This window comes from Cucumis melo, chromosome 3 (assembly GCF_025177605.1).
Source record: "Cucumis melo cultivar AY chromosome 3, USDA_Cmelo_AY_1.0, whole genome shotgun sequence".
NCBI classification, from domain to species: Eukaryota; Viridiplantae; Streptophyta; class Magnoliopsida; order Cucurbitales; family Cucurbitaceae; genus Cucumis; species Cucumis melo.
This window is the reverse complement of record NC_066859.1, coordinates 8,117,046-8,139,166: the sequence shown is the minus strand read 5'-3', so window position 1 is coordinate 8,139,166 and position 22,121 is coordinate 8,117,046. Positions and strand designations below refer to the sequence as shown.

At 31.3% G+C, this 22,121-nt stretch overlaps 1 protein-coding gene across 1 annotated transcript; it reads right to left on the bottom strand.

Moving 5' to 3' along the window:
* Positions 1-11,959: 11,959 nt before the first annotated feature.
* On the bottom strand, positions 11,960-21,879 carry LOC103504113 (metal transporter Nramp5-like). Its single transcript, XM_017048125.2, has 12 exons — positions 21,786-21,879; positions 21,406-21,446; positions 20,978-21,056; positions 19,530-19,634; positions 19,334-19,443; positions 19,051-19,232; positions 18,873-18,942; positions 18,574-18,747; positions 18,383-18,487; positions 18,160-18,291; positions 12,468-12,563; positions 11,960-12,381 (listed from the first exon to the last, which is right to left on the bottom strand). The coding sequence occupies exons 1-12, from the start codon at positions 21,877-21,879 to the stop codon at positions 12,043-12,045; spliced, it is 1,527 nt and encodes a 508-aa protein (XP_016903614.2). The 3' UTR covers positions 11,960-12,042.
* Positions 21,880-22,121: the final 242 nt, after the last annotated feature.

Below are 22,121 nucleotides of genomic sequence, written 5' to 3'. Positions count from 1 at the left end.
ACGACCCGCTCCATAGTAAATACAAACAATGTAATCTTGAATCGTTCATGTAGAGACATGGGAGTAGGGGCATCCTATGTAAATGGTTTACATAAGACTGGAACCACGAAATAGTCACTTTAAGTTATAACTTCATAAACTATAAACTGACTATTTCATTTATGATGACCCCGGTAACTTGATCTTAATCTTGAGCTAACTATGAACTTCTGTTCATTCGGTAGTATCCTTAATCTGCATAGGTGAGGGCAGCTCAACATCACTGGACCAATAAGCCTCTCATTTCAGGGGTAAGTCCGAGTGGATAGCTAGGGACATAGGGTGCAAGATGGAATTCACTCCTACCCACTTCTGGGATAGTAGATAGGTTGTTCCCTTAAGGACTGAATCCAAGTCTTGAACAAGAGGCCCCACCTTGTTATATCAGGTGGACAGAAATATATCTATAGTGAGGGAAGTGCAACTAAGAGTCTTTAGTGGAATGACTCTTTAGTTAACGAATGTTGATTAAGCTTGGTCTAAAAGAGTTTAGCCAGTTAATCTCGAATCGTTGGAGCCCATGAGATAGGTCCATTAGGTTCCCCTACTAGCTCATATGGATTCAACTAAGAACAAATATGTTGAAGTAATTCGAATTGTTCGAATTAAGAAAAAGAGAGAAACCGACAAATATATAAGATATAAGTCGGAAGATATAAACTTTAAGCTTTGTATTTAAATATGATTTAAATAAATATGAATATAGATTCATATTTAGATGCTTGGAAAGTTTTGAAGCGGTCAAAGTTGTAAAAGTCAACATGTTGACTTATGACTTTGAAAAGAAAACTTTGACCGGATTTATATTCAAATATGATTTAAATTTTAGAAAAATAAATGTGGTTTCATACTTGGGGGGTTAGAATTAGTCAAGATGGGTAATATAGTAAAAAGTCAAAAAGTTGACTTTTGACTATAAAAAATCAAAGTTTGACTTTGACTTAATTGGTCAAATGACTAAAATGCTCCTTTGACTAATTACTTTACTAATTAAAGGTTAATAGGAAATGTGGCAGATTATTGTGAATTTGAAGCCATTAATTCCATTAAGAGTTAATGAATTGATTAGGTGTTGAACATATATGAAATAAAATTGCATGTAATTTGCATGGATTTTTCATATAAAACTTCTCATTACCGAATGAGAAAGATGGATGATCTTTTTTCTGAAAGAAAAGGAACACCTAAACGATACGCTTCCATCTCTCTCTAAATTTCTCTTCACATAACCGAGTCCCACAACTTCGTTCTTAGAGCATAGTAGGTCAGCTTGGTGGTTGTCCTTGTTCGTGATTTTCAGGCAGAGAGGAAGCGTTGGATCAAAGAAGAAGTTCAGAACTATAAAAGATAAGTTCACTTTTTACCTTTTATCCCTTTCGTTTAGGTCCATCGCATAGCATGTGCATGTTGCCTTCTAAATCGTTTAGATGCATATAGAGTAAAGCATGATCTATTTCTTCCGCTGCTGCATGCCTCTTGTGTTTTTTTTTCCATCATGTTTATCTCCCAGAGTAATTATACTAAAAGCACTGTCAAAAAGCTTGGTCTTAGAAAGGTCATTGTTAAACGAACTCCAGGTCCCATTCATGCTAAAATCTTCAAAGAATTTAGGTAGAACTTAGGTTGATGAAAAGTTCTACAGAAGTATCTTTGGTAATTTATCGCATCTAACATCTGGCTGACAGAATTTCCTTCGTAATTGGTTTATGTGTTAAATATCAGTCATGTACCAAATTTAGTCCTTGATCAGTGTAAAGAGGATCATCAAATATATAAATGGCACAAATGATTATGTTGTTGGATTTTGCGTCCTAAATCAAGTAGTTTGTACTTTGTAAAAACATAATTGTTTTCTTTAATGAAATAAGAAGTATTTTATTTGATCGACACTAAATGCAATCCAATAAACTAAGATACAATGTTATATGATGTGACTTGAATAGTATGTGGTAGACATATGAGTGATTCATGCTCAAATTATAACCTAAAAGGTCTACAATAAACAAATAAGGTTGAGTGCTTTATTCTAATAACATTGCGGATACAACCCACATTACTAGAAAAATAGACTTTTTTTTTTGTTTGCAATTTTAAGTACTTGACGTTTTGTAGAGAAAAAAACATTAGTTAATTGGTTATTTTAAGGAAAAAAAGTCAAGAATTTAAAAAAAAAAAACCCCCAAGGTTGGGGCGCTTTTTCAAAAAAAAAAGTCATATTGACACATCGCTTAATGTTTTAAAAAAGTCAAGTTGAATCTAGTTTTTTTATCATTTCTTAGATATCAATAATATTATGTAAATATAAATGATTTAATAGGTTCCTAAACTCTAAATCAATTATTTATTTTCCATTCACTCTCTCCCCTCATTTTCAAACTAGTCGAATGCCATTTCCCTCCCTCTTCTAAAAGGACATTTAAAAGATAAATGATCTCTAACAATTCCATCAACTCACCAAACACATCACTTGAAATATAATAACACAACCATTCAAATTTAGAAACAAGCTATGTTTATTGATTGAAAATACACATCTCAACTACTTAAACTACATTCGAGTCAGGAATCTATATACACAGAATAAATAGGCCACAAAAAATTTAGATTTTGTAAAAATTAGTTGGAAGCGCATTATACATAAGTATTAAACTCAACAACGACCTTGTTACTTTCTTGTAAACCTATTCTATCAAGAAAAATTTAGAGAAAAGACATAACATGGCTATGATTTTACACAAATGTCTTAAATTCTCATTTAATTTCATTAACAAGATTTGTCATTTTTTTAAAAATATTACATATTTTCAAAAAAAAAATATTGTTGCCATAAATATTTTATTCTACATTTATTATTTATATTAAAACTTACATATTTAGTCTATTAATTATTTAATATATTTCTTCTCATTTAATGTTAAGGTAGTCATTATTAGTTATCATATGTAAATATGTTACATATTGAATACAATTATGGTAAGATTTCAATCATCTTTCTCTCCCCCCATTTCTTTTCCTAGTGATTATAGTCAAAATTTCTTCCAATAATCTCTCTCTACGTCCGTTTCTCTCTGTCCATTCTTCCTTATTCCATTCATCTCCTTCAAGTTTTTCGATGAGTGCGTACATATTTCATATTATTAATTTGTTTCTCAAAATTGTGAATTATACTATGCCAATAAAATTTTCCGTTGAAGTTTTTCGATGAAGCAAATTTACAATCACTCAAGTATATATATCACATCCTTTCCTTCCGTTTCACATTGTTTTTCATATATACTATGTACTTTACTAATTTCTGATTTATACTTATTATATTACATTCATTTTGCATTTTTTCACATACATTGAAAGTTAATTTGACAATTTTTTACAGTGTCTGAAACTGTTTTCGATTTAAAAAGATCATTATATGCTCATATATATTTTAAATAATACTGAATGATATATATATATTTAAATTTTTTTATCAGGTATGACCAACATTATAATATATTATGAATGTTTTTTCATTTATTTTGACAACTACCTTAACTATAGTGTATCAAAAATTTTAGTGAATGAATATATATCTTTTTAAGACTTACACAATAGTCTTCTATCCAATTTGGAAGTTTTGTTGATATATATGGATAATCTGGATATATACCTCTACTTAGGTCCTATAGAATGTCTTAAGAAGAACTTGCCTATTATCAAAGACAACGATGTTAAATGGGTTTACCACATAATAACATCAAATGTGGAGCAACACATTGCTCTCGTTATGAGTGTTCAAAATCAAGTTAAAAACCAAATTGATTAACTAATCGAACTGAAACCGAATGCATACGTTTCAGTTCGGTTTCTATTTTAAGTAAACTGATTTATATGCGATTCCGTTTAGTTTAAGAGGTTAAAATCGATTCTAAAATCGAACCAAACCATTTTATTTAAAATAATTAGATATATATATATATATATATATATATATATATAATATATATATAGCTTAGGGTAAAAGTCAAGCTTGAAACACGTATACAATAGCACAAGACGTCAAGATGAGGCATATGATAAAAACGAAGAGACACAGACGTGTAAGTTCTCCCTTTCGATAAGAAAACGTGCGACCTAAGCGTTCCCTCCCTTCGACGAGCGTTCTTCTCTCTCCGACGAGCGTTTTTCTCCTTCCGGCGAGCATTCTTGTACCTTCTCGCGAGCTTTCTTCTCCCTTTTGGCGAGCAATCTTAACATCAATCAACGTGTGGTGTGGAGGCATGATTGTGAACAGTGGAGGTGTGGAGGCGTGATTGTGAACACTGAATACGTAAGGTGTGGAACTAGGTTTCGTTGGTACTGTTTCGTTGGTACTCAATCGTAAGAAGTTTGTATTTTTCATGCTAATTAAAGACTTTTTTTTATCCCTATGCGCTAGGTAGAATGTCAACAAGTTTGGCCAATAACAATGGTAAAGCAGACACCAAATCGACCATCAGAAGCAAGAGTGTTGTTGAGATTATCATGCCACCACCAGAACTCCACCCATCTCGAAAGATATGGATGAACAGGATGTCTTAAGCGTGAATAATTAATATTATGTCTATGGTATGAGATCATTTTACTAAATGCTCTAAATATAGTGATGATGATCCACATGCTAAATGCTATTATTGTGATGTGGTGTATGCATGTCATCCAGAAACAAATGGAAATTCAACTATGAGAATGCATCTTGAACATTACTGTAAAAAAAAAAATCTTTATCAATTGAAAGGAAATAAAGTAGATATGAGTTAAACAAAGTTAGTATTTCAAAATAAAGACAATGATGGAGACAGTAAAAAAGTTAATTATAAGATATTTACCTTGAAAATGTTCGAAGACTAATTGCTGAGATGATCATAATTGATGAGTTGTCCTTTAGATTTGTGGAGAATGAGGGATTTAGGAGGTTTGTGAAAGAGACTTTGATGTTAGTAGAACCAAGATTTGTTATTCCTTCTCGAACTATAATTGCTAGAGATATTTTATGAATATATGCTAACTTAGGAGAACAACTAAGGGATATTTTTGTGAATGAAGAACATAGAGTCTCACTTACAACTGATACTTGGACATCGATTCAAAACGTTAATTATATGGTTTTGACTATACACTTTGTTGATAGAAATTGGAAGCTTCATAAGAGAATAATTAATTTCTCTTATATTGAAAATCATAAAGGGAAAACAATAGGAAAAGAGGTAGAAAAATGTTTGAAACATTGGGGTATTGATAGGGTTTTGACCTTAACCGTTGATAATGCTTCATCAAATGATATAGCTATTATTTATGTAAAGAAATGTTTTAAACATGCATTTCTGTTGGATGGGGTTTTCGTGCATGTTAGGTATTGTGCACATATATCGAATTTAATTGTATGTGATGGTCTAAAAGATGTGAATGATACATTGATTCGAATTCGAAATGCCGTTAGGTTTGTTAGATCTTCTCCTGCTAGACTTGCTAAATTTAAGAAGTGCATTGAGGAGGAGAACATATCTTGCAAGAGTATGTTGTGCCTTGATGTTCAGATCAGATGGAATTCCACATACTTTATGCTTGATGCAGCCGAAAAGTTTGAAAAGACATTTGAGAGGTTAGAAGACTATGATACGGTCTATATAAATGATGAGTGTAAACCAACTTCTAAAGATTGAGAAATTGCAAAAGTATTTACCAAACTTTTGCCTGTTTTCTATGAAGTAACTACTAGGCTTTCAGGCTCTCTTTATATTACTATTAGGCTTCCATGAGATTACTATTGTTCAGAATTGCATAAAAAAATATGCAAGTATAAATGGTCATGATAATAAGTTATTGCATGACATGACTTTGAAAATGCAAGAGAAGTATGATAAGTATTTGGGGAAGAACACAAAAACAAATTTCTTTTTGTATGTTGCTTTTGTTTTGGATCCACATTACAAGATGAAATCTCTCATATATTCTTTGACTCAATTATTTGACATGCATACAACAAAAGAAGTGGGGAATAAGGTGGAGTCTGTTTTGAGAAGATTGTTTGGTGAATATTCTTTAAACTATCATACTCATGTATCATCTTCAAGCTCGATTGCATCATCTCAACTTCAATTGTTTAAGGATTGTACAAGAGTCAACCTTCGGTTTGTAGTAGTAGTAGTAGTAGCTCTTCGACTACATTTATAACTACTTCTTCCACTACATCTAGAACTTCTTCTTCCACTTTAGACATTCTTCGTATCCATTTTGAAGATATGGATGAAGAGGATGTCTTAAGCGTGGATACAAAAGTTGATATTTACTTATTAGAGCATCGTATTGCACGTGAGGCAAACTTTGATATCTTAGAGTGGTGGAAAGAAAATTCTTCAAGATATAAGATTCTTAGTTAAAGAGATATTTTAGCGATTCTGGTATCTATAGTTGCTTATAAGTTTGCATTTAGTACTAGTGGCAGAGTGATTGATCCATTTCGTTCCACATTAGCTCCAACCACAGTTGAGACACTCGTATGTGCACTAATTTGACTACGTTCAAAAGTAATTAATATTGAATCTGTTGATCTTAAAAAAATAGTTGGAGGACATTGCAACGGTTGAAGAAGGTTCGTATATGTAGAGCATTCTTTCTAATTAATTTGTATACTTCAAAATTCAAATATATTGATTATGTCATTACTATGTTAATAATAAGATTTTTTTAGACTTCTAAGTGGATATAAAGGCAAAAATCAAGGAGAGAAATGAGAAGGAGAAGAACGAGAACAATAAGAGCGTAAAGGAGAATTTGTCTTGATGAAGTTTACATGACAATAGGATTTTTATTTATGTTAGGTGGACTTTGAAACTTCTATGTTTGTAACTTTGTAGGAGTTAATTTAATCTACGTTTGAAATTTTGTAGAACTTTTATTTAGTTATGTTTATGCATAAGTGGTTCAGTTTTGATTTGGTTTCATTTATGCATAAGTGGTTCAGTTTCTATTCGGTTCGACACAAATGATCGGTTCGATTTGGTTTCAAATGAGTTTTTTTTTTCATTTTTCGGTTTGGTGCAGTTTTAGCTTCAAACCGAACCAAACTGAACCACACACACCCTTAGCTCTCATTGTTCATTATGTTGGCTATTTTTCTATTATTTTAGATTCTAGAGCTTCCATTTCATTGCCAACAGACATCTATGCAGATGAGCGCCACTTTTTTTTTTTTTTTAATATTGAAATGTCAAAGATTTCTTCCACTTTTGAAGTAAAAAAACATGATATGTTTTCAACTAAAGCTTCGTTGAAACAATCCTCGCAAGCTATTGCCATTAGAGACAATTTTCAATACTATACAATTAAATCAAATAAGTAAGTTTTGATTTTGTAGTGCGTATTTGAAGAATGTTTATGGTCAGTACGTACTTCATGTTGTTTCATGGTGACAGATCTTTATGGGTTGTTACTAGATTGGATGGTGAACATACATATTATGTAGATGTTTCTTTAACATATCACAAGCAAGCTACTTTTTATGTTATCAAGGACCTAATAAAGAAGAAAATAAGTATAGTTGGTTTGAAGTTGAGCAATTCTAAAGATATAGTCCATTATATTCGTTTTGAGCATGGTTTGAACATTAGTTACCAAAAAGCTGGGCACGAATGTGAAGCTACACTAAATGAAGTTAGAGGATCTCCTGAGAACTCATATTAAATGTTACTAGCATTTGCGTGCATGTTGAATATGAACAACCCAGTGATGGAAACTAAGACATGCATGACAGAAGAAAGAATCGAAATTTACTTTATATGCATCTAACTAATTAGAGATTAACACGTATAAAAGCTACCATAATTAACCGAAATTAGGGTTGAAAGAACAACATACCTCCATAGCTTTTCGAATCCTCGTAATCTCCTCACAAACTCGAATCGGGACCACCACTAGCATTGACTTGCTATTCTCCGGAGTTAGAATCTGGTTGTGAGACCCGATTAAGTGAAGGAAATGAGATAATGATGGAAATTGGAGGTTAAATTTAAGGATGAGATTTATTTATTTTTTGAGAGAGAAAAATATTTTAAATTTAAAAATAGAAAAATGGCCAGAAGTCTTCATCAGTTTGAAAAGAGGCCTATTTTTAAACAAATTACATGCAAAAATGCACGTAATTTGTTCACAAAGACTCGAACACCTAATAATCCGCTAACCATTAGTGGAACTTAGTAGGCTAGGTGTTTACATCTTAAGTAGTCACCTATCTCATTAAGTGTTAGTGGAATTATCTAACAAAATGTTGGATTTTCCCACTAAGTAGTCCAAGAGTGATATAGTCTTTTGACCATTATGTCAAAGTCAAACTTTGACTTTTTCAAGTCAAAAGTCAATATTTTTACTTTTTACTATTTTATCCATCTTGACTAATTTCAACCTCCCGAATATGAATCCACATTCATTTTTCTAAAATTCAAATCACATTTGAATATAAAGCCGGTCAAAGTTTGACTTTTCAAAGTTAAAAGTCAATGTTTTGGCTTTTACAACTTTGACCATTTCTATGAATTCCAAGCTTCTGAATATGAATCCGTATTCATATTTTTAATATTTAAATCAGATTTAAACATAAAGCTTTATCAAGCATATATAACCGACGGCTATATCAAATATATTTATCGATTTCTCTCTATTTACCTAATTTGAACAATTCGAATTATTCCAACAAATTGTTCTAGGTTAATTCCGTATGAGCTAGTAGGGGAACCTAATGGACCTGTAGATCACGGGCTTCAACGATTCAAGATTAACTGGCCAAACCCTTTTAGACCAAGCTAATCAACATTCGTTAACTAACGGGTCATTTCACTAAAGTCTCGTACTTGCACTCTTCTCACTATAGATATAGTTTATCCATTTGATATAACCATGATCAACAAGTTAATCCTTCATAGGTTATTTGTAACCTCGATTGGATCAAAATACTATTTTACCCCCGAGATTACATCTTGTTCCTTAAGTCCCACTGATCCACTATTGAACAATTGGATTAAGGTCCAACCTATAAACCAAATCCCTCTTGGGCCAATTAAAGGGCGGGACCCCTTATTCAAGACTTGGATTCAGTCCTTAAGGGAACAATCTATCTACTAACCCTAAAAACGAGTAGGAGGGAATTCCATCTTGCACCCTATATCCCTAGCTATCCACCCAATCTTACCCCTGAAATAAGAGGCTTTTTAGGCCAACACCATTGAGCTGCCCTTACCCATGCAGATCTTAGGATAATACCATTTGATTAGAAGTTCATAGTTAGCTCAGAATTAAGATTATGTTACCTAGGTTATTTAAAATTGAAATAGTCAGTTTTATATAGTCAACGGTGTTATAACTTAAAAGTGACTATTTCATGGTTCAGTCTTATGTAAACTCTTTACATAGGATGCCCCTACTTTCATGTCTCTACATGAACGATTTAAGATCACATCGTTTGTAATAACTACAAAGTGGACCAAATCCATTGTGTTTTCAGAATAAGGCATCCAACTTTATTCATACACTATAGACCGTTTGAGCTATATACTTGAACTTGATCCACATTTATGTCTCTACATGAAGTTCAAGTCTACACTAGATAGCCTCTAGACCTTAGTTTATTGGATTCAAGATTATAGTATTCTAATTTTACTAATAAGTCCGCAATAACCAATTTATTGAATAGAATATTATTTAAACTACAAACTACGAGTTTTAAGACATAAATTCTAACACCCAAGTATCTTCCTAATATATACCTGTACATAAATAATATATACTTATTATGTCACGCCTTATACATTATTTGTTGTATCAATATACCCAATTTTCATATCCACAGGTTCTGTTGTTGAATACAAAGGTTGGTGCTGAAGGTAGATTCCTCTATTTCTTTATGACATTATCTACTTGAGATTCCAGTTGGCAGCATTATCGTCCTATTATCTCTATTGATGGTACAAGTCTAAAAAAAAAAGTACGGTGGTGCTCTTTTAACTACTTCGACACCTAATGCTAATGGTCAAATTTTTTCTTTAGCTTTTTATGTTGTTGATTATGAGAATGATTTTATGGACGTGGTTTTGCAACCAGTTGAAGAAAATAATAGGTGGAATGAATGATGTTGTGATAGTATCTAACATGCATAAAAGTATACGCATGTGCATGGTTCATTTACTAAGGAACGTCAAGTTGAAATATAAGAGAATAATTTTGATATGTATTTCATGCATGTAGCAAAGCTTATAATCTAGGTCAATAGATAATATTGTAATAAAAGACAATAGATAATATTGTATTTATCTATTAATCTAGGTCAATCCCGTTAACAATATGAAATACCAGGTGATTGATAGGAAAGCTCAATATGTTGTGTACTTGCCTTCGAAGATTTGTAGTTGTGGTATGTGAGATATATTGCAAATACCATGTTTGCACACTAGTGTTGTTTTGACCATCAAGCATTCATCAATAAAGTCATATGTCTCTTCTTTTTATTTGAATAGCACTTTGAGTTCAATATGTAGAAGATTAATAAATCCATAGTATATATGTTTATCAAGTATTAATGATGCACATAACAACCTATATACTTCACCTCTGCATTGTAGATTAAAATAAGATCATCTTTGTTTGATTTTTTTGGCCTAGAACTTAAACCAAGTACTCTTTTGCTTTTACGAACTATACCTGTAATTTCATATAAACATATAGTACCAATATCACAATTGATTTTTGGTATATAAGCCCATGATTTTTAAAATCAGTAATACATGAATATAAACCCAGAAATGTTAAAATTAACATTGCATATAAGAAATATAACACAACATATCTATGAAATATAGAGAAAACCACATGCATGTTGATTTCATATGAAACAAAAAGTACATTTAAAATACATAATATACGTAATCTAATATACTCGATAAACCCTAACAATTTTTCACAACACAAATCACACATTTCTTACTAATACGACATTTCATGGCTAAATATGAAATTTGTACCCGTCCACTTGCAACGAAATCCTAACTTCTGCACAAACTCACTGAAGTTTGGGAAGAAGTTCGAAATCGATTTCAGAATATTGCAATGTGTGAAATATATAGAATATACCCTAACAAATATTTTATATAACCATCAAGCATGGCTTACCGAAATAGATTGAAACTATTCCTAACTTAGCGTCTTCTTTCGTCGAAACACAAGCTTCCTTACACAAAAGAGAAAAAGGTGGTTGTGTAGTTAGTTTGTGAAGGAATAAGAGCAGTAGTTGAAAGTTTCTTCAAGAAGGAAAGATTTCGGCAAATTTTGAATACCAATCCATTCGTCACAATACCCCTTTCCTTATGCACGTCTTTCCACTTTCCTTATTTTCTTTTTTACCACTAATATTAATATTAAATGTGGGTAGTTTTGTCATTTGGACTCAACATTTATGTAAATTTTTAGCCCATTAGGACTTTTGTGAAAATTATGGCACTCTTGGGTCCAACATGTAAATAGAGATCCTTATTTAGGCTATTCTAGTTAAAAACCCTTCTATCAATGGTGATTCGAAAAGGTGGCTCATTGATTACATTTTTTGTTGTTTACTAATGTTACGTAATTGTACTAAAATGTGCGACTCATTGCCAAATCCATAATCAATAAGTGCAATCCAATTACAGAGCTAATGGTGATCAATCCTAAATGTGTTTGAAAATTACGTGAAATTTCCTAACTTTTTCATATACTTAACGATTTTTCTAATTTTGCTCTTCGTTTTTGTTACCATTACCTTTACAGTAAGAGAGTTATGAATCTTTTATAGGTATTATTATCATTACAGATAGCTTTACTGATTGACCCTAAATAGTAACAAAATTAATAATTGATTGATGTCACTTGAATGATACATCATCGGAAGATTTTGAAAGTAGATGCACGCACAAGCAAATAAAAAAACAGTGGGCCATGACGGCACTAAAGCCCATATTAGGTCTTCTACTCTGGTAGTGGAATATGGGCCAAATCCTCTCTGAAAGGCACTGGAGTGATGTCACCAGGCCCAAAAGAATTATTAAGCCCAATTTCCAAATGGGCTTGCGCTATAGCATCATCCTTCTCGGGTTCAATGTAAGTGACAACCCTGTCTTTTCGAAACATTAGGTAAATAACAGCACCAATGTAGGCAGCCATTAACGGAAACACAGCGATCCCGATGAAAACATTTGCAACTTTACGTAAATTATTGTGAATTAGCCAGTCCACGAAGGCCGTACTAAGATAATAGATGTTGATGCCGATGATTGCGAGGCCCAATATCCATGAGATTACAATGATCTGGAGAAAGCCCAAATTAGTATAAAATGGGTTAATGGGCCGGCCCAGTCATAGGAAAGATGAAAAAGGGAGAAGATTAGGCTTACGTATATGGAGTTCTTGTGGGGGCCCATCTTGGTGCTGCTGCTACTGAATTTGAGTAGCGGAATTAGAGCAAACGGAAGCTCGAAGGAAAGGATCATCTGATGCAAATTACGCATTAAATTAATTCTTCAAAATTAATATTTATAAAAGAAAATTTATAGGTAGAAAAAATAAACCTATAATCTTCGGGAGTCGTTATTACCAATCTATGCAAGCTCATTTTGATTTTATACTTTTTGTTTTGAGAATATGTTTTTTATTTCAATCATCATATTATTTTTTTCTTTTTTGAAGAATGGAGATCGACTCTTCTACTTTTAAAATGAAAATTTATGTTCATTATCATTTAACTAAAGACTTTTTTAAATTGACTTATGAAAATAAACCATTTTTATTTAAACACTTTCGATGAAAATGTTTAAAATAACTTCAAAACTACTTTAAATGTTATACTCTAATTTTTTTTCGAAATGACTTATTTTATTAAATTAAATAATCATAATTGTATTCCAAACAATCATGAATTCACGAGTGTTTGTATTTGTTTGAAAGTTTGATTTTCATACTTACAAAAAAAATGCAAGAATGAAATTGCAGAACCCAACAACAATTCAAGATATTCTTGGCGGACCCATTTCATTTTCTTTCGTCTTCTAAATTCTCATCAATCGAATTTTCCTTTCTTATTCCTTTTATAGTACTCAGTTTTTTTCCATTAATTACTACGCATCATGTAGTTCATAAACATAAGGTCTACTGTTAAGTAAATTTGTTAGTTGTTCTATCCTAGTATTTTGGAGTCTGTTATTCATATAATCACTTTTCTATTTGTTAGGTACCATATTTCTATTAGTTGTTTATTTTCAACTTTTATCTATTACATGTATTGTCTATTTAAAAGACTTCTTAGCTGAATAAAATTGGTTTGTTAATCCCCACTTCCTCTAATCCCTTCTGTTATTATTCTAAAATCTACTATCAAAGCGAGGTTAATTTATAAAGCAACAGATGACAGTTTCAGCTTAACCACAATGGCCTCTGAAAACTTTGTCCAACCAGCAATTCCTCGTTTCGATGGTCATTACGATCATTGAAAAATGTTGATGGAGAATTTTCTGAGATCAAAAGAATATTGGCAAGTTGTGTCTGATGGAATGTCAGAATTACCAGAAACAATGCAGACGCACAAAAGATTGAAGGATCTAAAGGCCAAAAATTACTTGTTTCAAGCTATTAACCGTTCAATCTTAGAGACAATTCTTTGCAAAGATACCTCCAAGCATATTTGGGATTCAATGAAGAAAAAATATGAAGGCTCGGCAAAAGCAAAGAGGTAGTAGCTTCAAACACTACGTATCGAGTTTGAAAACCTTAAGATAAAGTTGGGTGAGTCAATTGCTGTTTTTTTCTCACGAGTCATGGCAATCACCAACAAAATGCTGATGTTAGGGGACAAGTCAGAGGATATCATCATCATTGAGAAGATACTTATATCCTTAACACCAAAATTCAATTTTGTTGTTTGTGCAATTGAGGAGTCTAAGAATATTGATGATCTCTCACTTGATGAGCTGCATAGTTCTTTACTGGTACATGAACAGAAGCTTAAGCAACAAGACAACGAGGAGCAAGCTTTGAAAGCTTCAATAGAAACTCTATCATCGTCAAAAGAAGTTAGAGGCAGAGGTAAAAAGAAGAGAAGCAACAACCAATTGAATTAGCAGCAACATCAGCCACAGTACAGTCAATCTCAAGGAAGAGGAAGAGGACGGGGACGAGGAGGCCATAACTTAGAAAGTCATCAACGGAGGTCGGTAGACAAGTCAAATATTGAATGTTGGTGCCACAGGTATGGTCATTATCAATAAGAATATCGAACTAATTTGAATAAGCATAATAGGGAAGAATCAACTAATTTTGCATAACAAGAGAAAGAGGTTTCTCTTTTGATGGTGTGTTATGTGAATGAAGAAACACAACCAAATTTCTGGTACTTAGACACTGGCTGCAGTAATCACATGTGTGGTGATGAGTTTTTTCCAAACTAGACGAAACCTTTCGCAACATTGTCAAGTTCAGTAATAACTCCATGGTATCTGTTATGGGGAAAGGAAAAATCACTCTCCAAAACAAAGGTGATATCATCCATACTATTTCAAATGTCCTCCAACTTAGTAAGTGTGGGTCAGTTGCAAGAGAAGGGGTATGAGATCTTCATAAAAAAATGGTGTATGCAAAGCTCATGATAAAAAATTAGGCTTGATCGCTCAGTGAACATGATATCAAACCAAATGTTTTCGCTTTATCTCCAAAGCCTCACTCATTCATGTTTTTTAGCAAAGGTGAAGGATGAGGCATGGCTATGGTATTTACGCTATGGGCATCTAAATTTTAGTGGACTCAAAACATTGTAGCAGAAAAATATGGTGACGGGTTTACCACAAATTAAAAATCATTCTGAGATTTGTGAAGATTGTGTGGTTGGGAAACAACATAGAGATAGTTTTCCAACTGGAAAATCATGGAGAGCAAAGCATGTTTTGGAGCTTATTCACTCTGATCTTTGTGGATCTATAAATCTGACATCAAATGGTGGTAAATGTTACTTTGTAACATTCATTGATGATTATAGTCGGAAAACTTGGGTTTACTTTTTGCAGAAAAAATCTCTGAAACTTTTTCAGTTTTTAAAAACTTCAAAGCAAGGGTTGAAAAGGAAGCAGGCATGCCAATAAAGATTCTTCGTAGTGATCGTGGAGGTGAATACAACTTGTAAGAATTTGAAAATTTTTGTGAGGAGCATGACATTAAAAGGAAACTTATAGCAGCATATACACTACAGCAAAATGGCATTTTAGAGAGGAAAAATCGCACAATTGTAAACATGGTGCGGTGTCTATTAAAGAGTAGTGGAGTTCAGAAAACTTATTGGCTTGAAGTTGTCAATTAGAGTATCCATTGCTGAATAGAAGTCCCACATTTATTGTTCAGAATTAGACACCAGAAGAAGCTTTAAGTGGACAAAAACCGTATATTGATCGTTTTAGAATTTTTGGCTGCATTGCATATGCACATGTTCCAGACACAAGAGGAGTAAACTTGACGGCAAAGGAGAAAAATACATTTTTCTCGATGTTTTTGAGCAATCAAAGGCGTACAAACTGTACAATCCAATCACCAAAAAAATTGTCATCGCGATGTTGTTTTCAATGAAGCAGAATTTTGGAGTCATGAAGAATGCAAGCCTGACCAGCGAATCCAGGTTGATTTTAAAAATGGAGATGAAGCGACAAGGCAACAGATTGAAACAAATGATGAAGCAACTATCACTTAAAAAATTCCAACTGTTAGTAGGGTAGAAAGAGCTCAGCAAATCAAAAGAAGGTTTGCTTGGATTGAAGACTATGTGGTAACTGGAATGGAAAAATCTGATGATCCAGTTGTTCATTTTGCTTTGTTTGCAGATTGTGATCCAGTAACCTTTGAAGAAGTTGTCAAAAAATTGAAATGGCAAGAGGCAATGAATGATGAGATAGCAGCAATTGAAAGAAACAACACTTAGGAATTAACTGAACTTCCAAAGGGGCAGAAGACTATTGATCTGAAGTGGGTCTACAAGACTAAATTAAATGAAAAATGCAAAGTTGTCAAATATAAAACGCGTTTGGTCGCTAAAGGCTACAAGCAAGAATTTGATGTTGATTATAAGGAAGTCTGCGCTCCGGTAACTCGACATAACACAATCAGATTGGTGATAGCATTGGCAGCACAAAATTCTTGCCCCATTTTTCAACTGGACGTAAAATCAACATTCTTGCATGGTGATCTTCAAGAAAAGGTATTCGTCAAAAAACCTCCTAGTTATGTGAAGCTTGATTGTGAAAATAAAGTTTATAAATTGAAAAGGGCATTATACGGGCTAAAGCAAGCTCCTCGCGCTTGGTATAGTCATATTGGAGTCTATTTCTTACATACTCTTTTTGTTAAGCTTGGAGGAGATGGAAAGATATTGATTGTATGCGTGTATGTTGACGATTTGATTTATACTGGAAATGATGTATCCATGTTTGAGAAATTCAAACAGTTAATGATGTTTGAGTTTGACCTGTCTGATCTAGGAAAGATGCATTATTTTCTTGGACTTGAAGTGGTGCAATCTCCATTTGGTATTTTTATTTCACAGAGAAAGTATGTGCAGAATGTTTTGATGAGATTTCAAATGAGTGAATGCAATTCAGTTAGTACACTGACTGAATTTGGATTAAAATTGCATAAGGATCAGGAAGGAAAAAAGGTAGACAGCACTCTGTATAAACAAATTGTTGGTAGTTTGATGTATATAACAACAACAAGGCCTGACATTAAGTACATACATGGAGAATCCAACAGAGATGCATCTTTTTGCTGCCAAAAGAATTTTTCCGTACTTGCAAGGAACAAAAGATTATGGATTGTTTTACAAGAATGTGGTGAAGTCAGATTTTGTTGGGTTTACTATTATGAAGGTGATATAGATGATAGGAAAAGCACTTTAGGCTATGTTGTTATGCTTTGTTCAGGGGCTGTTTCATGGTCATCGGAAAAACAATCTATTGTTACTTTGTTAACAATTGAAGCTGAGTTCATAGCAGCAACTTCATGTGCGTGTCAAGCCATTTGGTTAAAGAAAATTCTTGAAGAATTGTAGTTCAAACAAGAAGGATCCATTGCAATTTATTGCGACAACAGCTCAGCGATTAAACTTTCAAAAAATCCAATTCTACACGGATCAAGAAGCAAGCATATAGGTGTGAAGTTTCATTTCCTACGGGATCTTACAAAGGATGGAACAATAGATGTTTTCTATTATAAAAGTGAAGATCAAATTGCTGACATAATGACCAAGCCACTGAAGTTGTTGACGGGAGTCTGCTCATTGGATGAACCTAAGTAAACTGAATGTTTGAGAACTTTCAGTTTAAGGGAGGAAATGTTAAGTAAATTTTAGTTGTCCTAGTATTTTGGAGTCTGTTATTCGCGTAATCACTTACTATTTTTTAGGTAGCATATTTTTATTAGTTGCTTATTTTCAGCTTTTATTATTGTCTATTTAAAAGACTTAAAAGCTAAATAAAATTGGTGCGTTAATCCCCACTTCATCTCTTAAATTTTACTGTTATGCTATTTTTCTAACATCTATAACCTTTTTATTAAAGACTATTTCACAATTTTATATTTTTCTTATTTGCATTATTAATATTTTCTTTCTACAATTTTTTATACTATTGATAGTTTTATCATAATAATAAAAGTATATAAGTTATTTGATTACATTTAATTTTTAATTATCTTAGCTAAAATAAAATACTTGTATAATTAGTCTATCTTCTTTCAATAAGGAAGATACTTGAATCCATTTTTAGTTGATGAAGTCTATTTCATTAGATTTTTTAATATTAAATAAATTATAAAAAATTTATGTTGATTTTTTTTAAAAAAAAAAGTTAGCCTGGCAAATAGTTCTTTTAGAAAAAAAACTTAATTCAAACCAATATTTAGTTGGTTGTTATATAGTTTATAAATATATTATAAACAAATTCTAAATAATTTTTAAAATTGAAATCCAAATAGTGAATCCATAGAAACTATTTTTACCAAACATATCTTAATTAATTGTAAAATTTGAAGGAAGAAAAAAAAAGAAGAAGAAATTACCGATGCAATAATGATGAGACGGCCAGCTCCTTGAGGACCGCCGATGATGGATACGATAAGACTTGGCGTTATTGCAATGGACCTTGTCATTAGATTTCTTGCCCATGTTTTCATTTTCAAGTCCAAAAATCCCTTCAACCAAAATTATATATTAAACAAAATTAGCATTCATAATAATTATTATTATTATCAAATTAAGGATAATTTAAATGAAATTAAATACCTGCATAATGAACTGACCGGCATAAGTGCCGGTGATGCTGGAGCTTTGTCCCGATGCAAATAACGCTATGGCGTAAATAGTGGAGCTTGATTTTCCCAATACATTCTGAATCAATATATTCAAGATTTATTTAAATATATGTATATAATTATGCAAATTAATATAGTTAAAAGAATTAAATAATAATAAACCTGGAGGAGGAAGGAGGCGGAGTTGAGAGTTATGTCGGAGCATTGATCGGCGGTAGTTTGGGCGACATTTCCGACGGTACAGACGGTGCCGGAAACAGAAACAACGGCGACGTTTATTAAAAATGCTATGAACAATGCAATTCCGCTCTCTATTAGGAAGTACCTACAAGCGTCCTGCATGCCGCATCAAACCCAAATATATTTTATTTTTATTAAACCATGTTTATAATTTTAATTCTAGTATAATAAAAAAAAACCAATGTGTGATGTGATCATAATGGGGCTTATTTATTACATACGTTGATACCGCTAACAGAATTGGGGACTTTTCTTGAGAGCACAAGAGCGGAATGAAGAAACAGGTTATGCCTGCGCATTTCCATTAATTCCACATACAAATAATTATATAGAATTAGTAAAATAATATAATAATAAATAAAGAAAAAAAAAATGAATAGCTATAGGTAGTAGTAGTACGGCATAACGAGGGCGCCCAGAAGAGCAATGGCGTCGGCGGTGGCTCCTTCGCCTTTGAGCTTTGGAACAAACATTCCTTTCAAAACACCGCTCGCTGGAGGCTTCACGTAGCTCATTTCTCCGAAGAAACACGCCGCCATTACGAACACTAATATTGCTATCAACAATTCCAGCTTCCTCGCCTACGTTCAATATATATTTTTTGATTAATTTATTTATTTCTTCCTAAAAACAACAAAAAATTAAACCACCAAATATAATTTAAATAAATGAATGAGTTTACCCCATATCTTTGAAGACCAAGAAGCAAAATGGTACTTAAACCAGTGAGGAGAACTCCAGCCCAAACAGGAATATGGAATAGAATATTCAGAGCGAAGGCTGTTCCTACCACTGCAACCAACACACTCAATATAAAATTAAATTTAATTAATTTAGAGTGTATATAAAATGAAATGAAATGAAATACAATACAATACCTTCTGGAATATCGGCTGCTATTACAGCAACTTCAGCTAACAACCATAGACAATACTTCACAAATATTGGATATTCGGATTTGCACACTTCTGATAGATGTTTTCCTTAAATAAAATAACAATAATAATAATAATCATTAGTGTTAATGAATGAAGTAATCTTTAAATATTCTGGTTAATCCTATTCTCAAATTATTATTTTTAACATTGAAAAGGAGTTACAAGGGGAGAAATATTTGTTTAATGATTTGTTGTAGAGTTAAAAAGGAATTTAAAAAAAAAAATTATAGTTTCACGTAAGTATTTTTGTTTAAATATTGATCATTTGGGAGCGAGATAAAGTTATAATAAATCAAATTCTTTTTTTTTTCTTTTTCTTTTTTAATTATATTGGCTATAGGACTGTATAACCTAATTTATTAGAATTATAAAGGGAATATTTGTATAGATTTTATTAGTTTAAAGTTAGGATAAAATTTACCATTAAAAATTTACAGATAAATTATTTATAGTACATGTGAAATTTCCGATAGACTTATTGATTTAGAATTTAGTTATATCTGATATATGATTTCTAAAAATTTATCTTTAAAATTATTTTCAAATAAATTATTTATAGTGTAATTGCTAATGATTTAGTTATCTCTAGTAAATTTGATTTAAGAAAAACAATATTCACTCTCAAAATATAAAATCAAATTAAAATTAAAATAAATTAAATTTTGAATCTTAAATTTCTACAGATAAATTTAAATTTTGAATCTTAAATTTTTACAGATAGATTAAGTTATGCTTTAGAATCTTTAGAGATATGATTCTCTTCTTTCTTTTCTTTCTACTTTTATGTTTTTTTGGCACATTAGAACATGACATTTCTTTATTTATCCGATCTCTCTCTATCTTTCTAATTTTTGTTTACGGATCTCTTTATCCCTTTGGTTTTGTCAACATATAGAATTCTGACGAAGGTAATTTTCATATAAACTATATTTTGAATAATATTATTAAGATTTAGTAAAATTTCTTACCCATATCTAACTAATAAAATGATCAAAGAATCAAATTTATCTATAATTTATAAGTAGTACTAAGTCATATGACAAAGTTGATACTTAATTTTGATGGAACTTGACCTAATAAAGTGTACATGAATGCTAAATTATTAAAAAATTGAAAATATATTCAATTTATAAACTAAATTATAAATATTAGCAACTAGAGTAGATTTTTAATATCATTACTATTATCTAGATCTTAATATATTAAATGAAGCAATGAAAAGAAAATCTTTGTCCTCCTTTTTTTTTTTTTTTTTTTTTTTCTATATTCTACCTTTTCTATAATTATCCTTGTATGTTTTAGTATATCTTTTAACTTATATTTTAAGTTTGAATGAGATGTACTTTTTATATATATATATAAATATATTATTAGATTAGATTACTTACCGGTGCTTACGCCAAGATTTGCAGAAAGGGATTGGATTATGAGCGCAAATATTAATCCGATAAGCACCACCCATAGAAGCTGCCCATCAATTCACCAATTTTATTTTATTAAAATGAAATATATTATATATAAATAACTTTCTTATAAAACCATCTGCACTTATTTATTTATACTATTAAACTATAATAATACAGAAATCTTTTAAATTTATATATAAAATTCCTAAACTTTTAAATTTACATCAAACATTATTATTATTATTATTATTATTATGATTATGATCATCATCATCATTATTAAGAAGGAGTGGAAACTTGGTTGAATAAGTTAGTTCAGTAACAATAATTGACACCCATAATTAAACTAACTCTGTATATAAAGAAAGTAATTGTTTTTGGAAGTTTTACAAAATGTTGATTTTGTTTACCTCGAACCCGTGATTAGCTCCTGCCTGCAAGTCCGTTTCCACTGCAAAAGAAAAATAAAAGACACGATATAGTTTGTCAAGTTACAACTTTGTTAAAAATATATATGATAAGTAAATAAATAAATAAATAAATAAAAACAAAACTTTGCTTGCCCACTAGCTACTTATGTATGTATACTTTATCTATTAAAGTTTATTTTATTGTCTAATTCTCTTGGAATTTTTGAACCATTAGAAATACTGGGAAGTCAAATTTAAAAAAAAAAACAAATATTTATGAGTTGGACGTTTATATATTCCATTCCATTTATTTATAATTATTTTGCTGGAGATGCATTAAGTATTCTTGAATTTGTTTATGAAAAGAACAATAAACTTACGGTTGCCAGGATCAAGGTAAGCTAATGAGACGAGAAAACCAGGCCCAACATATGCTACAAACTTTCTCCATCCAGGTTTCTGAACAATTAACATTCAAATCAAATTTAATAAAATAATTAATAATGTAAATGACAAATTTTTTCAAAATATTTTCTACATTTTATAAATATTTTTATTTATTTTGGTATATTTGAAAATAATCTTTAACAAAAAGATAAATTAATACATTAAATTAAAAAGAAAAAATATTTCAAAAGATAATAAAAAAAAGTTGAAATTATTTACAAAAGGTAAAAGAATTTATCAAATTTTCTCAAGCAAATTTTAGTCCTAAG